The following is a 17,575-nucleotide window of genomic DNA, read 5'->3' as shown; positions in this document are numbered from 1 at the left end:
TTTTTAAAAAGTATGATCATAAAAGTAATATATACTTGCTGTTAGAAAACAGAAGTTTATACAGTATAAAAAGGTTAGGGCTTCCCTGGTAGCGCAGTGGTTGAGAGTCCGCCTGCCGATGCAGGGGACATGGGTTCGTGCCCCGGTCCGGGAGGATCCCACATGCCGCAGAGCGGCTGCGCCCGTGAGCCATGGCCGCTGAGCCTGCGCGTCCGGAGCCTGTTGCTCCGCAACGGGAGAGGCCACAACAGTGAGAGGCCCGCGTACCGCAAAAAAAAAAAAAAAAAAAAAAAAAAGTTAAAAAGTGGAAAGTATAAGTCCCTTTCCTGTTCTGTAATTCATACAAACCTACTTCTCAGTAATTATCACTATTGCTATTAACAATAGCTAACAATTATTGACCAATATGTGTAAGGTATGTTTTTAAGCATTTTATTTTTTGTGTTTGCTTTTTTTTTTTTTTTTTTTTTTTTTCTTGCGTTATGCGGGCCTCCCACTGCTGTGGCCCCTCCCATCCGCGGAGCACAGGCTCCGGACGCGCAGGCCCAGCGGCCACGGCCCACGGGCCCAGCCGCTCCGCGGCACGCGGGATCCTCCCGAAACGGGGCACGAACCCGCGCCTCCCGCATCGGCAGGCGGACTCCCAAGCACTGCGCCACCAGGGAAGCCCCAGTTCTTTTTTTTTTTAACGTAAGCTTTTCTTTTATCATTCACAATATACCATATCCATAGATTTACTTTCTGTCATATAGCTGAATGTGTTGTTTGGAATTCCATCCTTATATTTAAAAGTCAACTGGATTGCCCAGAAGTTTAGATGAATTTGTTTTGTTCTTAAATCTTTTCCACATTGAAGATGTAAGTAGGTCATCCGAAAGCATCAGGTTTGGTCTATGGCCATACCACCCTGAACGCGCCCGATCTCATCTGAAAGCATCAGGTTACAACCACATAATGCATGTCTTTCTTAAGGTAAGTATTGGTGTTACACAAATGGTTCTTATTCAGAAGCAAAGATGACAGGTGGAAGGAAGGAAAGGAGGGAGAGTTCTGTAAATTGCTGAGACCTGGTGACAAAGAGAAAATAAGAGAAGCCGAGGATGGCAGCTAGTGAGGAGCTACCTTCTAAGCACACTGCATAGGCCAGCCTGCCCCCAGCCCTCCAGTCATGCTGGTGAGGGTCTGTCTTTTCTGGGGCTCTAGCTGACCCCGAACTGCTCCCAAGGGGATGAAGTGTGACTCGGGTGCTAAAGAATTTGTTCACACATAGGTGTTCAAGCTCAAAAGCTACTGCCTAGCTGTCTAGCCTGGGTGAGTGCTGAACACTGTATGTGGGAGTGAACGTCCTAAAGCTGAGACCTAGTGACCTCAAGCCACCTACCAGTTATCTGACAGCTCTGCATAGTCAAATTCTCAATTCATCAAGTGAAAGAGAGTAAAGTGCCAGATTCTAGGCCCATTTTTTCATTCTAAAATTAACGGATGGTGGGAAGCACAGTATCTCATTATTACTTGTATCAGAGAGCAGATAAACACAGGGAGTGATGCAGAACACACGGACAACGGGGATTTGAGAGGAAGCAGGGGCCGCACTAGGAAGTGAGCCCAGCACTGAGCTACCACCTGCAGTGCCCAAAGCACCTCTGCATCCAGAGGAAAGGAAACTAGATAGCAGTTTGCTACATCCAGCCACAGAGGAGCCTCTAAAACGGCCGGTGAAAGAAGGGAACCGGTTTGGACACAGTGTTGAAAGAGCAACAATAAAGCATGTGAACACAGCAGTGTATTCAATTTATCTCCTACGTGCACACCCCACCAACAGTTCACATTATTCTTTTAGGTTTTGTTACAGCTCTTTTTTAAAATTAAGATTTGTCATATATTCTTCCAACATTTTGTATGCATACTGCCAATTAAAATTGTCACTCACCATCTGGTTCTACAAGAATGAGGTCACTAGCCTCAGTAGTCACTGATCTTCAACACACTCTGAAAGAATTTCAGGGCAGAGATCAGGAAGGAGACACTCTGTGCTCTGGGAAAACCTGGCAGAACAGGCCTTCAGATAGTCAGATATTTTTAGAAGAAGATTTTATGAGCCCAATTTCTTGCATCTTCTCATACCTAGAAAAGCACTAAAATCATTAACAGAGACATCTGTTCCTCGTGACTAACAGCAGCCTTCTGGTGACAAGCAGCAACCTTCTGCCAAAATGTGTGCTTGATTTGATCCCCCGTCACTAAAATCACATAGATACTGACCTCCCTCCTTCCTCTTGGGATCAGTTCCTCAGAGCCATCTGAGAGGCTGTGTCCCGGACTACAGTCCTTATTAGGCCCCAAATAAAATTTAACTCACAACTCTCAAGTTGTGCATTTTTTTTTTTCAGTCAACAATATACACATGTCATTTTCATCTTTTTAAAAAAATTTTATTTAATTGATTTATTTTTTGGCTGTGTTAGGTCTTCGTTGTGGTGTGCAGGCTTCTCATTGCCGTGGCTTCTCTTGTGGCGGAGCCCAGGCTCTAAGCCCACCTGAGGGCTTCAGTAGTTGTGGCTCGCGGGCTCTAGAGCACAGGCTCAGCAGTCGTGGCGCATGGGCTTAGTTGCTCCGTGGCAATGTGGGATCTTCCTGGACCAGGGCTCGAACCCGTGTCCCCTGCATTGGCAGGCGGATTCTTAACAACTGTGCCACCAGGGAAGCCCCATTTTCATCTTTAACAAAGGATTTATGCTCTCAGATGGTTAGGAAACTTGTTCTTTTTACTTACAATATATTTTGAATAATTTTCCATGCCACTATACATGGACCTACCTCATTCATTTTACATGCATAGTTTCTATTAAGTGGATAGGACATTGTGCTTTATTTAACACATCCTCTAATGAAGGACACTGCAGTTGTTTCAGTTACTTCTTATTACAAACAATGCTGCAATGAGCATGCTTGGACAAATATTTTTGTAAACGTGCATATGTGTAAGATTATTTTTTATTGATAGTCTACTGCACTAGAATGTAAATTTCATGAAGGCAGAGCCTTCAGTTTGTTTACTGCAGGATTCTCAGTATTTTATTCCTAGTGTCTAGCATGTAACAGGTGTTCAATAAATTCTTGAACACGTACCATTTTATAATCACCAGAGGGACAAAAATTCAAAGTCTGACAATTCCCAGTTTTGGCATAGATTAAACAACAGAGAATTCTCATATCCTGCTGAGAGTGTAAATCAGTACATTTGCTCTGGAAAGCAGTTTGATTACATCTCAAATGTGCATATTCTAGGACTATTTTGATTCCTAGATATGTATTAAAATATTCCCTTGCACATGTGCTCAAGGAGACATGTACAAGAATGATAAACCCAAACTGGGGCAAGTGGCCACCTAGGGGGTAGGGAAGGAAATGTGTTCAGGGATGGGTACCCAGAAGCCTCACTCCATGGAATAGTTTTCTTAAGTTGTGTGGTGGGTACATATTTGTTATTGGCTTTACCATTTTTGTATGATTAATATATTTCATGATTTAAAAAGCATCCATCTATTCATATTTTAATGAGGGTTATTAATATAACTTTACTTCAAAATATGGCTCTGGCTTCTGGATCTGGTACATATGACACACACACTGAATGTTTATTGGATGAATAAACAAACACCTGTCCTTCTCTCAGTCCTTCTATATCTAAGCTCTACTAATTGAAATCAAAGTCAAGTTCCCTTGGAAGATTCCGTCTTCAGCGAACTGTACCCATGACTGCACACGCAGGGGTCCCTGGCATAGCTGGGCATCATCAACAGCATGTAACCTAGCACAAGCTTGTCTTGTTTCTTCTGCCCTTCATTTGCCACGTGTACTGCAATTAAACTATTTATCCCCCAATTAGGGAATCACTGTATTCCCAGGATCTATTTCAGAGTTTGACAAACATAAGCTCTCTGGAAATGCCTGATGAATAGCATTAAATGAGATGACATATTTATACGCAACTGATACAAATGCACAAAATTCTTTTTAAATTATATGTTGGGGCTTCCCTGGTGGCACAGTGGTTAAGAATCTGTCTGCCAATGCAGGGGACACAGGTTCGAGCCCTGGCTCGGGAAGATCCCACATGCCGTGGAGCAACTAAGCCCGTGTGCCCCAACTACTGAGCCTGCTCTCTAGAGCCAGCGAGCCACAACTACTGAAGCCCCTGCACCTAGAGCTCATGCGACAAAGAGAAGCCACTGCAATGAGAAGCCCGCGCACCTCAACGAAGAGTAGCCCCCGCTCCTCAACGAAGAGTAGCCCCCGCTCACTGCAACTAGAGAAAGCACGCATGCAGCAATGAAGACCCAACGCTGCCATAGATAAATAAATAAATAAAATAAACTGTCTTAAAATCACTCCTATTATTAAAAAAAAATTACATGTTAAATTTGACAATCGTTTTAGATTTACAGAAAAGTTAAAGATAGTACAGAGCATTCTCTATACCCCTCACCAGTCTTCCCTACTGTTAACATTTAACCCTTCTTTGGTACCTTTGTCACAACTAAGAAACCAATATTGGTGCATTGTGACTAGCTAAACACACTTTATTTGGATTTCACTAGGATTTCTTTCATGTCCTTTTTCTGTTCCAGGGTCCCATCCAGGATACCACATTACATTTAGTCATCATGTCCCTTTAGGCTCCTTTAGTTACTGACAGTTTCTCCTACCACCCTTGTTTTTTCATGACTTTGACATTTTGGGGAGTATTGGGCAGGTATCTTCTAGAATATTCCACATGGTTAGAATGAGGTTATGGGTTTGGGGGAGGGACCCGACAGAGATGAAGTATCTATCATCCTTATCACATCATATTAAGGATGTGTGCTATCAACATGGTGTATTGATGATGTTAACCTTGACCATTTGGCCAGGGTAATTTTTACCTGGTTTCTCTTTCCCACCCCTCCTCCCCCTTTCCACATTCTTCTCTTTAAAGCATGTCACTAAGCAAAGCCTATATTCAAAGGGGAGGGAGTTAAACTCTTCTGGAGAAGGTCGTAATGACAAATTATTTGGAATGCCTCTGTACTGGGAGATGTGTCTCTTCTCCCCCATTTATTTATGTATTCACTTATTCATTTATTTATATTAAAACGTTTTTGACTATATAAATAACGACAGCTCAAGAAACTTTTGATTTCTTCTGCATTTCGAGGACGTCCTGAACCACCATTCACCTTTACCTCACAGCTCAAAAGGCACGACAATTCTGGGAGTTTCTTTCCGGCTGAGGTTCACCATTAACTCTGTGCTTCATCACCAAGGGGGTCCCGGAGACGACGGGCACCGAAGCGGTGGAGGCGGGGCCTAAGACAGAAAGCGGACCCCAGACTCCGTGTCCACCCTCCATCTGGCTCCGCAGACACCCTCTTGGACAACGTGCTTCGAAAAAAAAAAAAAAAAAAAAAAGGTGTGTGTGGGGGGGTTTCGGCGCGGGAAATGCTCTCAGCCGTCAGAAGGTTTTCGCGAGCTCTCTCTTTGCGTAGCTCCCTACAACCTTCGGGAGAGCGAAAAGATACGACGCCTGGGGCAATCAGACCTATGCAGGACCAACAACGGGGCGGAGGAGGGGCCGCCGCCTGCTACCGCCAGCCCCGCAAGCACACAGGCCTCGCGAGCCAGGGCAGACAGCAGCGGCGCGGCGCCCACCCCAGAGGAGGAGGAGGCGTAGTGGCGCCGTCGGCAAATGCGGTGTGGGCGGGGCCTTGGCGCAGAGGCGCGCGCGGGCCTTCGGGAACGCGGCGCGCAGGCAGTGGAGACCGCAGTGGCCGCGGAGGAGGCGGTTGCTGCGCCGGGTCCTGGGGTCGCTGCTTGAGGCGCAGGCGCCGTGGACTCATCCCGTCCTGGTCCTTGCATCGCCGTGGGCTCGTAATGGCGACCCAGCAGAGGCCTTTCCACCTGGTGGTGTTCGGCGCCTCTGGCTTTACCGGCCAGTTCGTTTCTCGGGAGAAGCTGCAGCGAGTCCTGGACAGGGCTGCCATGAAGCTGGGTAAAGGGGGCGACTGGGACGGGGCCCCGGGACCCCGGTCTCGGCCCCACCGCCGCGGCTCTCATCCCCAAGCCCCCTTCTCCCGGCTGAGGGGTTTCAGTCGCCTGAAATGAGAGGTTCTCTCCCTGGGTGCCCCTCGAGCTCCCCGACCCTGTTAGCGGCCAGGAGGAGGAGCACGGGGCTCCTGATAACGTCAGAGCTTCATTCCGTTCCCTAAACAAAAAAGAGAGAGAGAGAGAGACATCCCCCGCCCCTTGAATTTCTCCCATAGTTAGGGAATCCCCACTGGCGAAATAGGAACTTTAGTTTTTCCTTTCTCTGCTCCGTCCCCTTCTAGAGCGGGGGGGCGGGGGTAACCTGGTGGGCCTGGAAGTCTCTTGATGTTTGATCGGGTACAAAAGTAGAGCACTGGTTCCTTCAGGATGGTTTGTGCTCTCCCTTTGCCTTGTGTTCTCCCTTTGCCTTGTGTTTTGGAGATGGGAGAGGAAGCTTAGGAGTTTTACGGAGAACGTTGCTGTGGCTTTACTTTTTAATTTAATTTTTACTTGTAAGCATTCTCCAGCAGTCGTACTCTTCATCCAAAAAATTTTTTTGGTGTTTTTGTTTCGGCAGTTTACTTACTCTTTCGGCATTCATTCAGCCTGTTTTTGTTGAGTGGTCTTTTTAATGTCAGGTGCTAGTCTAAATGCTGGGGATACAGATGTGGCGGAGAGAGACACACACACACACACACACGCAGAGACCCTACCCATGTTCCCCGTGGTGAGAACATCTTAAGTTAGGAGTCGGTCGCCTTTAACTTTGGCTGTCAGTTTTCCACCCTACTGCCCTGTCATACAGACAGATAGCACCTATAAGAGTTTCGGGCATACTTTGTTCTTCCCCTTCACCTTCATCTCAGATAATTCGACACAGAGCCCTGTTTTTGGAACCTGTTTTGTTTGTGGTTGGTACAGAAGATACCAAGTAGGCTGGACTCTCCTACAGCTCTCCTGCTGCCACTCCCAAGTACAGAATCTTGACCAAAAAGCTTTTTGGTCTTTCTTTACTTTTCCAAGAGAAATACTCTCACGACTAAAATACATGCTTCCCTTTCTTCTTTTCTGTTCAACGAGACTGTACAGGTATAGCGTAGTTGCCTACCATTTGTAGTGCCCAGATCAGGTTATTGCAGGATATACACCTTGAGCCATGAAACCTGCGTTACTCTATTGATTCAGTTTATTCCAGTTATTTCCTTATTATGAACTTGAGTGTTCTTCCCTAGACTGTTTTTTACCTCAGTCCTCTTTTGTTTCATTATGTTGATGTTAACTCCCCTCCTCATAATTTTATCATATGTAGTTGTTTAATCGTTGATGAGAAACTGCTTTTATAGTATAATAGCATAATTCTTCCTGGAGAAGAGGTCAGGAAAATCATCTCGGTATCTGAAAAATTGGCATTTTGCATAGAGTTGTCATTTACACATTCCTTATCTTAGATTTTCTTTTAAAGGTTAGTAATGTGTTTTATTAACTCTTAGTTTTAACTCCATTTTCCTCATAGTCTTTTCCTTATTTTTAATTACCTGGTTAAAAACAGTTTTATCTTTTGTTTGAGAGGGAGAATTAGCTTTTAGTATATTTAGTAAATTTGCTGTCAGTGGTTATTATGAAAAGAAGGGCTGGGTGATCTAATACTGTATCGGGATTTGCTTAAAACAATTTATTTCTTATTTTAGGAAGGCCGACACTGTCATCTGAAGTTGGAATAATAATTTGTGATATCACTAATCCAGCCTCACTTGATGAAATGGCTAAACAGGCAACAGTTGTCCTCAACTGTGTAGGACCAGTAAGTAATCTGCCCTTCTTTGAATCAGAACAAAAAATCTATTCATTTCTAGCAGAATCTGGTATTTTATATTCCAGAGAAACATAAGGGCAGGGGACAGAAGAATTGATTCAGGGCCTTAACCCCGTATGGGGAGTTTTTACTTCTCATGAGAAGCAAATGGATATGACCAGAGTCTCCTGAGAGAGAGAGTGACACTAGACTCCAGGAATGTGTGCTGGTTTATTTAGTGGTTACAGCTATAATTGCCAAACTTTTTTTTGTGCTGCATGCCCCTTAACTAAAAAAGTTTGAGCATGTACCCATAATTTACTTTTTATTTGTTTTTAAATTACATTCTGTATTATTGTACCAGTACATATATTAGTGCATGTACAAAGAAAGATATTAAAAAAGGATTCATTCATTTATTCAATAAATGTTTATTGAGTGTTTATTATATGTACACTGAACTAGTCTACAGACATAATGGTGAATAAAACAGAAAACCCCTCATGGAGCTTACAGTCCAGTGGGGAGACAGAAAAATAATGTTATAGTAGTAAGTGACAGGTGCTTTGAAGAAAAAACAGGGAAGGGAGATAAAAAGATTGGCACACCAGTCTCTATTAGATGGATGGTCAGGGAAGGTCTCTGTGACGAACTGAAATTTGCATAGGGACCTGAATGCAGTGAGGGAGTAAATCCTGTGAGTATTTGAGGAGAGGGTGTTCCAGGAAAGAGCAAATCCAAAGGTCCTGAGATGAGCATGTGCTTGGCCTGACTGAGGGATGTGAGAGAGGCCAGTGTGGTTGGGCGTGAGCAGGGCAGAGAGGTGGGGAGTTAGATTGGAGAGGTACCTAGGAACTAGGTGGTTAGGTCTGCAAGGTCAAGATCAGGGTTTGGGTTTCCTTCTAAATATGAAAGAGCTATTGAATGGTTAAAAGCAAGGGCATGATTTGATTTACGTATTTGAAGTTCTTTGTCTTCTGAGAGGAAAAATAGGTGGTAGGGAACCAACAGTGGAATGGGCCAAGCAAGCCAATCATAGGGTAGGAGTGTTAGAGGTGATGAGAAGTGGTTGAAAGAGGATATTTTGAAAGGAGAACCTCTAGCTGCTGCTATTCTACTGGATGTGAAAGAGACACTTGTGGTCTGTGTAACAGGATGAATTTTGGTGACATTTATGGATCTGAGGAAGCTTTCTCAATTGTCAAAACATTTGAAAACTAAGCATCTAGAAAATTGTTGATAATTTCATCAAATGAAACCAGAAAGGTTTTTGATTGTCACCAAATGAAATGTATTTCTATTGTTTATTTCAATTTATTTCATTAACTAGTTTAGAATGTGGTCTGTGGTTCGTTGCTTGAATCACTGTCTTATATACATCCTGAGCCAGCTTGTCCCTCCCTCCGAAGTACTCTGGAGAAACCCCAGCCCTGGTTATTCCAGCTTGCTGCTTACTCTGCCTGAACATGTGTAACCCAGTGTGGCTGGAGAAAAATGCATCCCGATGCTGACTATTCCCACTTTAAATATGTGGTTACAAACCTCACATGCAGCCTCAGTACCTCCAGCAATTCTAATCTATTTTCCTAGGCTATTTTCTCTCCTACTCACTGAAGCAGCAGTTTTATAGCTTCTTTTTTCTCATACTTTTAGCATCCCACCCCTTTCTTCCTTTTTCCTCACTCTTACCTTGTGATTTTCTTCCTTCCTTCCTTCTTTCCTTTCTCGCTCCCTCCCTTCCTTTCTTTCTTTCCTTTTTTTTTTTTAACTATGAGCATACAAGCTGTCAGAAGAGAATTTATACCACCAGATCTTCCTATCTGCATTGTATCCTGACTCTGCCTTATCTCCTTTTACAGGGAAAAACTACCCCTGCTTCTCATGGACACGGTATTCAAAGACTTTATATTTACAGGTTTACAGTTACACATATTCTTATTCTCATCAAATTTTGCCTCTTGATTGGATTATTTCTCTCCACATACAAATATGGGATTATATCTCCCATTTAAAGAAAAACTTCTCTGAATTCTGCATGCTCCTCTAACTACTCCCATTTTTCTATGCCCCTTTTTAGCAAAACTTGAAAGTTTGCCTTCCTTACTGTCTCCACTCCCTCACCTCCTCCTCTATCTAGTCTTGTCAGGCTTTTATCCATACTCCTTAAACGAAACTACTCTGCCAGCATCCCCGTCCTGTCAGATCCAATCATCAGTTCTCTGTCCTCATCTTAATCAGACCTCTCAGCATTTGTGACAGTCAATCACTTTTTCCTTTCTTCACTTGGTATCTGAATTCTTGCCCTCTCCTAGTTTTCTTTTTCTCTACCAGCTTTTTCTCCGTCTCCTCTGCTGGATCTTTTTATCCTCCTGTGAATGCCAGAGGTCTCAGAGCTTAAGCCTTAGAAACTCTTTTCTGTTTATATTCCCTGGACCATTTTTTAATATTATTATTATTGTGGTAAAATATACATAACATAAAATTTAGCATTTTAACCATTTTTAAGTATACACTTCAATGACATTAAGTACATTCACAATCTTATATAACTGTCACCTCTTTATTTCCAGAACGTTTTCACCATCCCAGACAGAAACTGTAACTGGGCCAGTACTTTTTAAACTTTGTGAAATCAGTTCAGTAGGTTAAGACTAGGCATTGAAAAGAAAAATCAGATAGACTGAAATAGAAAATAGGGTGAATTACACATAATACAGGTACGTACTGGTTCATGAAGGTTTTGTGTCAGATATATTTGTGTGTGGAGCTACTATGTGAAATGAATTTCTTAGGGTGGGTTGTAGTCAGAAAGAATTGAAAGCCATGGCTTTCAATACCGTCTGTTTCCTGATGATGTGCCTACATTAATTTATTTCCACTGAGGAGCTACCCCTTAAGCTCCAGACTGGTGGATCCAATTACCTTCTGGATGTTTCCAGTTGGATGGTTTATAGGCATCTCTAGCTTTTTGCCCCCAAAACATGCTCCTTCCTAAGCTCTACTTGGAAGGTCGTTTTCACTTTGTAATATGGATTATACTCCCAGGGGTAGACTGCAGTTTACCAGTTTTGGTGTCATAATTTTTTTCTTTGAAGGTATTTTTTTTACCCGTTTCTCTATTTTGTGAGGGTCTCTTTAGTGAGAGCTAAATGATAGCTGTAAAACTAGTCAGGCATATGTAAACAAGTGTATGTCAAAATATACAGAAAATGACTGAATGAATACTTTTAAGCATTATTTTTTATTGTCTCCTGTGCTAGGAAGTGGAGGGGGAAAAACTGCTGTTGAGAGAAAGATGATGAATCTGATTTTGGATGTGTTGAAACTGAGGTGTCTGCCAGATATTTTTGAATTAAGACAGGAAATGCGTACTATATAGTGGAATTATTTTTTTAAGCAAGTGAGGAAGTCAGGGTGAAGAGGAAATAGAGGAGAGAAAAAGAAGCCAAAGTGAAATTCGTTTTGCCCCATGTCCTGTGCTCTTGCGGGTTCTGAAGTTTATAACAGAAGCCACAGATGAGGCAGCCTCATCAGTGAGCAGCTCTGGAGATAGGAGTTGGACGTCATCAGCATACATGTTGTAGTTGAAATCCAGAAAGTTGGTGAGATTTTCCAGGGAGAATGTCCAGGGACGTGATTCTCCACCTCTAACGTACGTAAGAGTCACCAGTGAGGCTCATTTAAAATGCACGTTACTGCAGTCTACCCCAGAAAACTTATTACTGGAGGGAGTTGGGGTGGGACTGAGTAATCAGCATGTTTAACGAGCGACCCAGCTGATTCTGACCCAGGTGAACTACAGGACAACTTGAGGTATTCGGGGGTAAAATAACCAGGAGGCCAAGGAAATTGCTAAGTGAGTTTCAAATGGGTATGTGTAAAGATTACCCAAGATTATCCATTGGGTACAGAAAGAAAATAGAGCTTTGACTTGTACTCATTTTAATTTCAACTTTATGTCCATTTTATATATGCTTAAAGTGTATATTTTATTAGTATAGTAGTCCATATATGTCATTTGTAAATAAATTCATACAATTTAGTAGATGATGGATTTAGAATGTGAACTTGGGTCCTGCTGCCTTGAAAGCCCTTGTTTGTTCTGTTGTACTACGTTGCCTCAGAAGTTAAGTGCTTTTAGTAATTTTGCATGGTTGATGAATAGCAGAGGATGAACTAGAACTTAAACACACTTTTCTAGTCCTGTAATTCCAGTGTCATTTGCTGTTTTTAAGAAGGGGGAGGAGGATGTGGAGATGAGGCTGTGGAGTCAGGTAGAGAGGAGCCTAAGTGACCCACTTGAAAAGGGCAATCCCTGTAGCGCCCTGTCTTTTCTCTTAAGTGTCTGTTTACCTGTTTCTTGAAGGCTGGAAGAAGCAGACCATCTCCTTTCTCCATCTTTTGCTGTGAGGAATGAGAGGAGCAGAGGAGTTTATGCTTCCGCTTACCCTTCCCTCACAAAGGGAAAATTCGTCATGCTTCCTTTGAAATGGGACTGACTCTGATGTATTAACTGTTATATAAAATTTTTAAAATTTTAATTCCTTGAGTTGGAGCAACAAATAGTTTGGGAGATCCAAAATCATACAGGCTCAGAATAGCTACTTTGTACAATATTAAACTTATCCCCTCCAAACCTCTTTGTCCTTTCTTTATTTTGCTAATACTGCCATTAGTTGTTGGTTCCCATGTCCAGCTAATCAGGAAGTCCAGTCATTTCTGTCTTTTAAGTATATCTCACTCTTAGTATATCCTTCCGCTTCCTTAGTTTTGTCCTTCATTTCTTACCTGCCGTGAGTTTTGTTTTCCAATACCACAGGCAGAGTGATATGTCTGTGTTATAAACGTTCCACCACTGTCCTGTTTAAAATACTCTAGGAGGGCTCAGCAATGCAGAAAAGATAAAGTTCAATCTTGATAACATGGCACCCAGGGTCGTTCCTGATCTGGCCCAAGTGTTTCTTTCCAGACTCATCTCTTACCACTTCCCTCTCCACTACTCTGTGCTTCAGGTATCCTGAGCATCACCCTTTTTTACACTTTTACATATCATTTTTCCTTTATTTGGATTTTCTTTTTCCTGGCAAATCCTTACTGTTCTTCAGAATTCAACTCAAATGAGTCACTTCTTTTATAAAACTTCCGACATTGTCTTCAATTAGAGGTAATTCCATCATGCTTTTATTTACACTGTGAGAGTCAGTAAATTGCAGTTACATTATTTTCTCATTTTCTCATTAGGCTACTTTATTAATATTTGATTTCTTAAGAGTGAAGACTGTACTTCCAACACTCAGTGGTATTCCTTCATTTAAACTTGCTAAGTAAGAATAAACTGTTGGTTTTCTTTATTCTCCCAGTACCGATTTTATGGAGAACCTGTAGTAAAAGCATGTGTTGAAAATGGAACTAGCTGTATTGACATCTGTGGAGAACCTCAGGTATGTAAAATGGAAAAGAAGGAACAAAATTAACAATACAACTTTCTGTTAAAGTGAAAAATATTTAGTGTAATTTTGCAGACAGATTTTAGAAGGTGATGACTCGGTAGCATTTAGAGATGGTATTTCATTGAAAGCTTGAAAGAGAGCATGATGGTAAGGTCTTAGCTTCAGTTTTCTTGAATTTTTCTTCCCTACATCCTGATTTCTTCCATGGCCTTTGTGTATAGGATGTGTTGATTTTTATTGCTCCTGCATGCTGTAAACAGAATTAATTAAAATAAAACTTGCGCAGAGTCATGCAACCATTAAGTAGAAAAACTAGGACTTGCATTGAGGTTTGCCTGAGTTAACACTGCAGGAAGTGGAGTGTTAATAAGCACTGAACTACACTAGCTCCTTTATAACTGTAACCTCATATGTCCCTATAGTCTCTGCTGAGTACCATCATCAGTGTGCCAGTATATACATACTTAGAGCTTATCAGTTGGTGATGTATATTGGGAAGTGTTAAGAAAGTGTAAATTGCCAAGACTGATAAAAGAAGAGGTAGGAAATATGAATGTAAAAGAAACTGATTCCTATCTTATTTAAAATATTCTAGAGCAGAGAAAATGGTGGAAAGCTTCTAAGTTATCTTATAAAGTACCATGAACGTGGCATCAAAACCTAGTTATGAGCCAGAATATATATAAGTCAAAAATACAAATTTAAATAACCCAATTTAAAATGGGCAAAGGGAAGAAAAGAGGCAAATCGCCTGTGCAGAATTCCACATAATTCACATAACTACTGTGCCCTCGAGGAGGGGGATCTTCACTCCTCCCTCTTTGTGTGTGGGCTGCACAGTCACTGCCTTCCAGTGAGTACAGTATGGAAGGGGGGGGAGAAGAACTTTACAGTGGAGACACCAGACAAACGCCGCCTCAGCCAGGTGTTCAGGGTCAGCATCACCAGTGAGAAATTATGTTGATAGTATGTACTCTTTTTTTTTTTAATGATTTACAGTATTGTGTTAGTTTCAGATGTACAGCAAAGTGTTTCAGCTATATATATATTTTTTTCAGATCTTTTTCCATTATAGGGTATTACAAGATACTGAATATAGTTCCCTGTGCTATACAGTAAATCCTTGTTGTTTATCTATTTTATACATAGTGGTGTGTATCTTTTAATCCCATACTCCTAATTTATCCATCTCTCCCTCCCTCCCACTTTGGTAACCGTAAATTTATTTTCTATGTCTGTGAGATAGTATGTACTCTTGATATGACATCAGGAAATGGCACTTTACCCCGTCTTCCTCCCCAAAACCTGTAACTCTAGTGTAGTCATGAGAAAATCATGCGATAATTTCCAATAGAGGGGCATTCTACAAAGTACCTGACCACTACTGTAAAGGTCATCAAAACCCAGGAAAGTCTGAGAAACCATCACAGCCAGCGGAGCCTAAGGAGGCATGACAACTAAATGTAGTGTGGTATCCTGGATGGGATCCTGGGCAGAAGAAGGACATGAGATAAAAACTGAGGAAACCTGAACAAAATAGGGACTTTAGTTAGTAATAATGTATCAGTATTGGTTCATTAATTATAATAAATGTTAATGTAAAAGATGTAATGATAAGGTTAACTGAGTGTGGAGTACCTAGGAACTCTCTAGTACTCAGTTTTTTTCTGTAAATCTAAAACTGTTTTTTAAAAAAATCGGGCAAAGAATTTGAACAGACATTATTCCCTTCTTGCGTTCCCTCCTTTCCTACCACTCTTTCTACTTACATATGTGCACAGATATATGTCTGTAATGATGTTCATCTGGAAGATGTGATTCGGGGTAACTTTTTTTGTTTTCTTTGTATTTTTCTATATTAATTTTTCATAATAGGTATTGCTTTTGCATTTAAAAGTCATTCTAAAAAACGAATTAAGTCAGATCTGCATACCTCTCACACCACCTGGAACATAGTAGGTATGTTTGCTGAGTAAGTGCCAACTATTTGACAGTTAATATTTTGCTGCAGAGCCATCTTGGTTAGCATTTTCACCGGTTAATTGCTTTGTTTTTAAAGGTAAATCATTTAATTTTGGTCTAGATGTTTCTCCGTAGCTCTGATTCAGATCTTTTGTCTTGAATCTTTAGTTTCTGGAACTAATGTATTGGAAGTATCATGAGAAAGCTGCAGAAAAAGGGGCTTATATCATTGGAAGCAGTGGCTTTGACTCCATTCCAGCAGATCTGGGAGTAATATATACCAGAAATAAAATGAATGGTAATTATTGATCAAGAAGCAATAATGGAATTTAAAATAGGGGTGTTTCATGTTTGTAATTGTGGTGAACTAAAATCTTCTTGAGAAAAGAAACAACTAGTAATGGGTAGTATTAAAACACATACTTTGTTTTTAATATAGCTGTACTTGTTAGAAAATGATATTGACACTATTGTTTTTTGAGGTATGGATAGTACTATAAATGTTCTAAAGGAAGGAATTCTCCATTAGAATTTAGTTGTGGTGGGGCTTCCCTGGTGGCACAGTGGTTGAGAGTCCGCCTGCCGATGCAGGGGACACGGGTTCGTGCCCCGTTCCGGGAGGATCCCACGTGCCGCGGAGCGGCTGGGCCCGTGGGCCATGGCCGCTGAGCCTGCGCGTCCGGAACCTGTGCTCTGCAGCGGGAGAGGCCATAGCAGTGAGAGGCCTGCGTACCGCAAAAAAAAAAAAAACAAAAAAAAGAATTTAGTTGTGGTTATGGCTATAAAATTTCTGGAAAAAAATTTTTGGCAGACATTATAAATTCAAACTTGCTTTGTTTAGGAATTAATACACCTTAAAGTATAATTTATACACATACTATAATTGGAAAGTTTTAATTTTTTTTAACGAACAAAGCTAGAAAGTATTGAACAAGCTTTTTGACATCTTTTTTAGCTCATTTATACAATGGAGACAATAAGAATGGAAAAAAATCACTATTACAGTAAAACAGTGGAATGTTATACATACATAAAAAGTGTCCCTTTATAAAAATGACCTGAAGCAAATAAGTCCAGTTCTATATAAACCATTCTAGAGCTTAAAATTATGGAAAGTGTTCCAGTTTATATTAGAACGGTAACTCTGAAACCAAAGCTCAACAAAGGTAATACGCATGCCCACCATTTATTGATTTTAGATTTTTAGAAATTGAGGAATAGAATACTTTCTTAACACAGTGAATGTCAGAAAGCAGTAGGCAACATCATACTTAATGATGAAATGCTGGAACCATTCCCAATAAAGAGAAGGGCATGAATTGAACATCTTTAAAATATTTATTTAGTCTTCAACCCATGGATCTGGTATATTTCCGTTTATTAAAAAGCTTACTAAAAAAATCTCCATTTACTGAAAAAGTTTAGAGTATTTTTCGTGGTGGTCCTACATGTTTCTTATTGAGGTTATTCTTAAATATTTAATAGTTGTTATTTTGAATAGGTCCTTTTTTATTTTTAAGCGAGAAATATTACTTTAAGATTTATTTTAGAACTTTTTTTCAGACACTGAAACCTAGGAGTCAGCATTTAACAAATACCCCAGCTAATTGTTGATTCAGGTGGCTCACATTTCATTACATACTGCCTTAGGCGATACATGTTCTTTCTGTGCACAGGGTTAGATCAAAGAGCCATGTATCCAGGCCACTTTCTCTTAACAACTCTCAGAATCCTCTCCAGTGAGTTAGAATTTAATGATCTATTCTTGGGTTTTGACAGTGTTAGATAAGTGATATTTCTGTGGCTTTAGTTCTTTTCTGCTGTAACATCATTGTAGATGGTGGGGTTATTTGTTACCTTGCTCATTGTCAACTTTCTAAGGCCCCATGCTTTAATTTTCTCTTGGGATTAAAACTAGGAATACTGTCTCTTAACAAATTGGTATATTTTATCAGATTTTGAGAATTTGCTAGCCCATTATGTTTTTCTTTTGTCTTACTGCTCTCGATAAGCTCAAAGATTAATTAAATACTTAACCACTATACGTAGGTATTAGTCCTCATGGTTAATATAATGGATTTCTCCCCTTTTTTTCTGGCCTTGGTTTTCTACTTTGTTTTTATTCATTATATTTTTATTTCATTTAAATAGCCTTACTTTAAATATTTAATAAGCCATCACAAATGCCCATTTTGGTAGGGTTTCTGTATATTCATTGTAAGTCACTACTAATGAGTCTTCTTGAAAGCTCTCATATTGGAAAATAGAATAATTCCCATAGATGTAGTTTTTTTTTTTTTTTTTT

At 40.7% G+C, this 17,575-nt stretch overlaps 1 protein-coding gene across 1 annotated transcript in view; it reads left to right on the top strand.

Annotated features, from left to right (window-relative positions):
* Positions 1-5,913: 5,913 nt before the first annotated feature.
* Positions 5,914-17,575, top strand: part of SCCPDH (saccharopine dehydrogenase (putative)) — a 41,071-nt gene continuing 29,409 nt past the window's right edge. The window contains exons 1-4 of the mRNA XM_007458076.1: positions 5,914-6,031; positions 7,755-7,867; positions 13,219-13,299; positions 15,439-15,568. Of these exons, the coding sequence (XP_007458138.1) occupies positions 5,914-6,031; positions 7,755-7,867; positions 13,219-13,299; positions 15,439-15,568 (442 nt within the window). The remainder of the gene's footprint in view (positions 6,032-7,754; positions 7,868-13,218; positions 13,300-15,438; positions 15,569-17,575) is intronic.

Source organism: Lipotes vexillifer, unplaced genomic scaffold, assembly GCF_000442215.2.
Source record: "Lipotes vexillifer unplaced genomic scaffold, Lipotes_vexillifer_v1.1 scaffold1315, whole genome shotgun sequence".
In the NCBI taxonomy this organism is placed as follows: domain Eukaryota; kingdom Metazoa; phylum Chordata; class Mammalia; order Artiodactyla; family Lipotidae; genus Lipotes; species Lipotes vexillifer.
The sequence above is the reverse complement of the archived record's forward strand: the minus strand, read 5'-3'. Positions and strand labels throughout refer to the sequence as shown.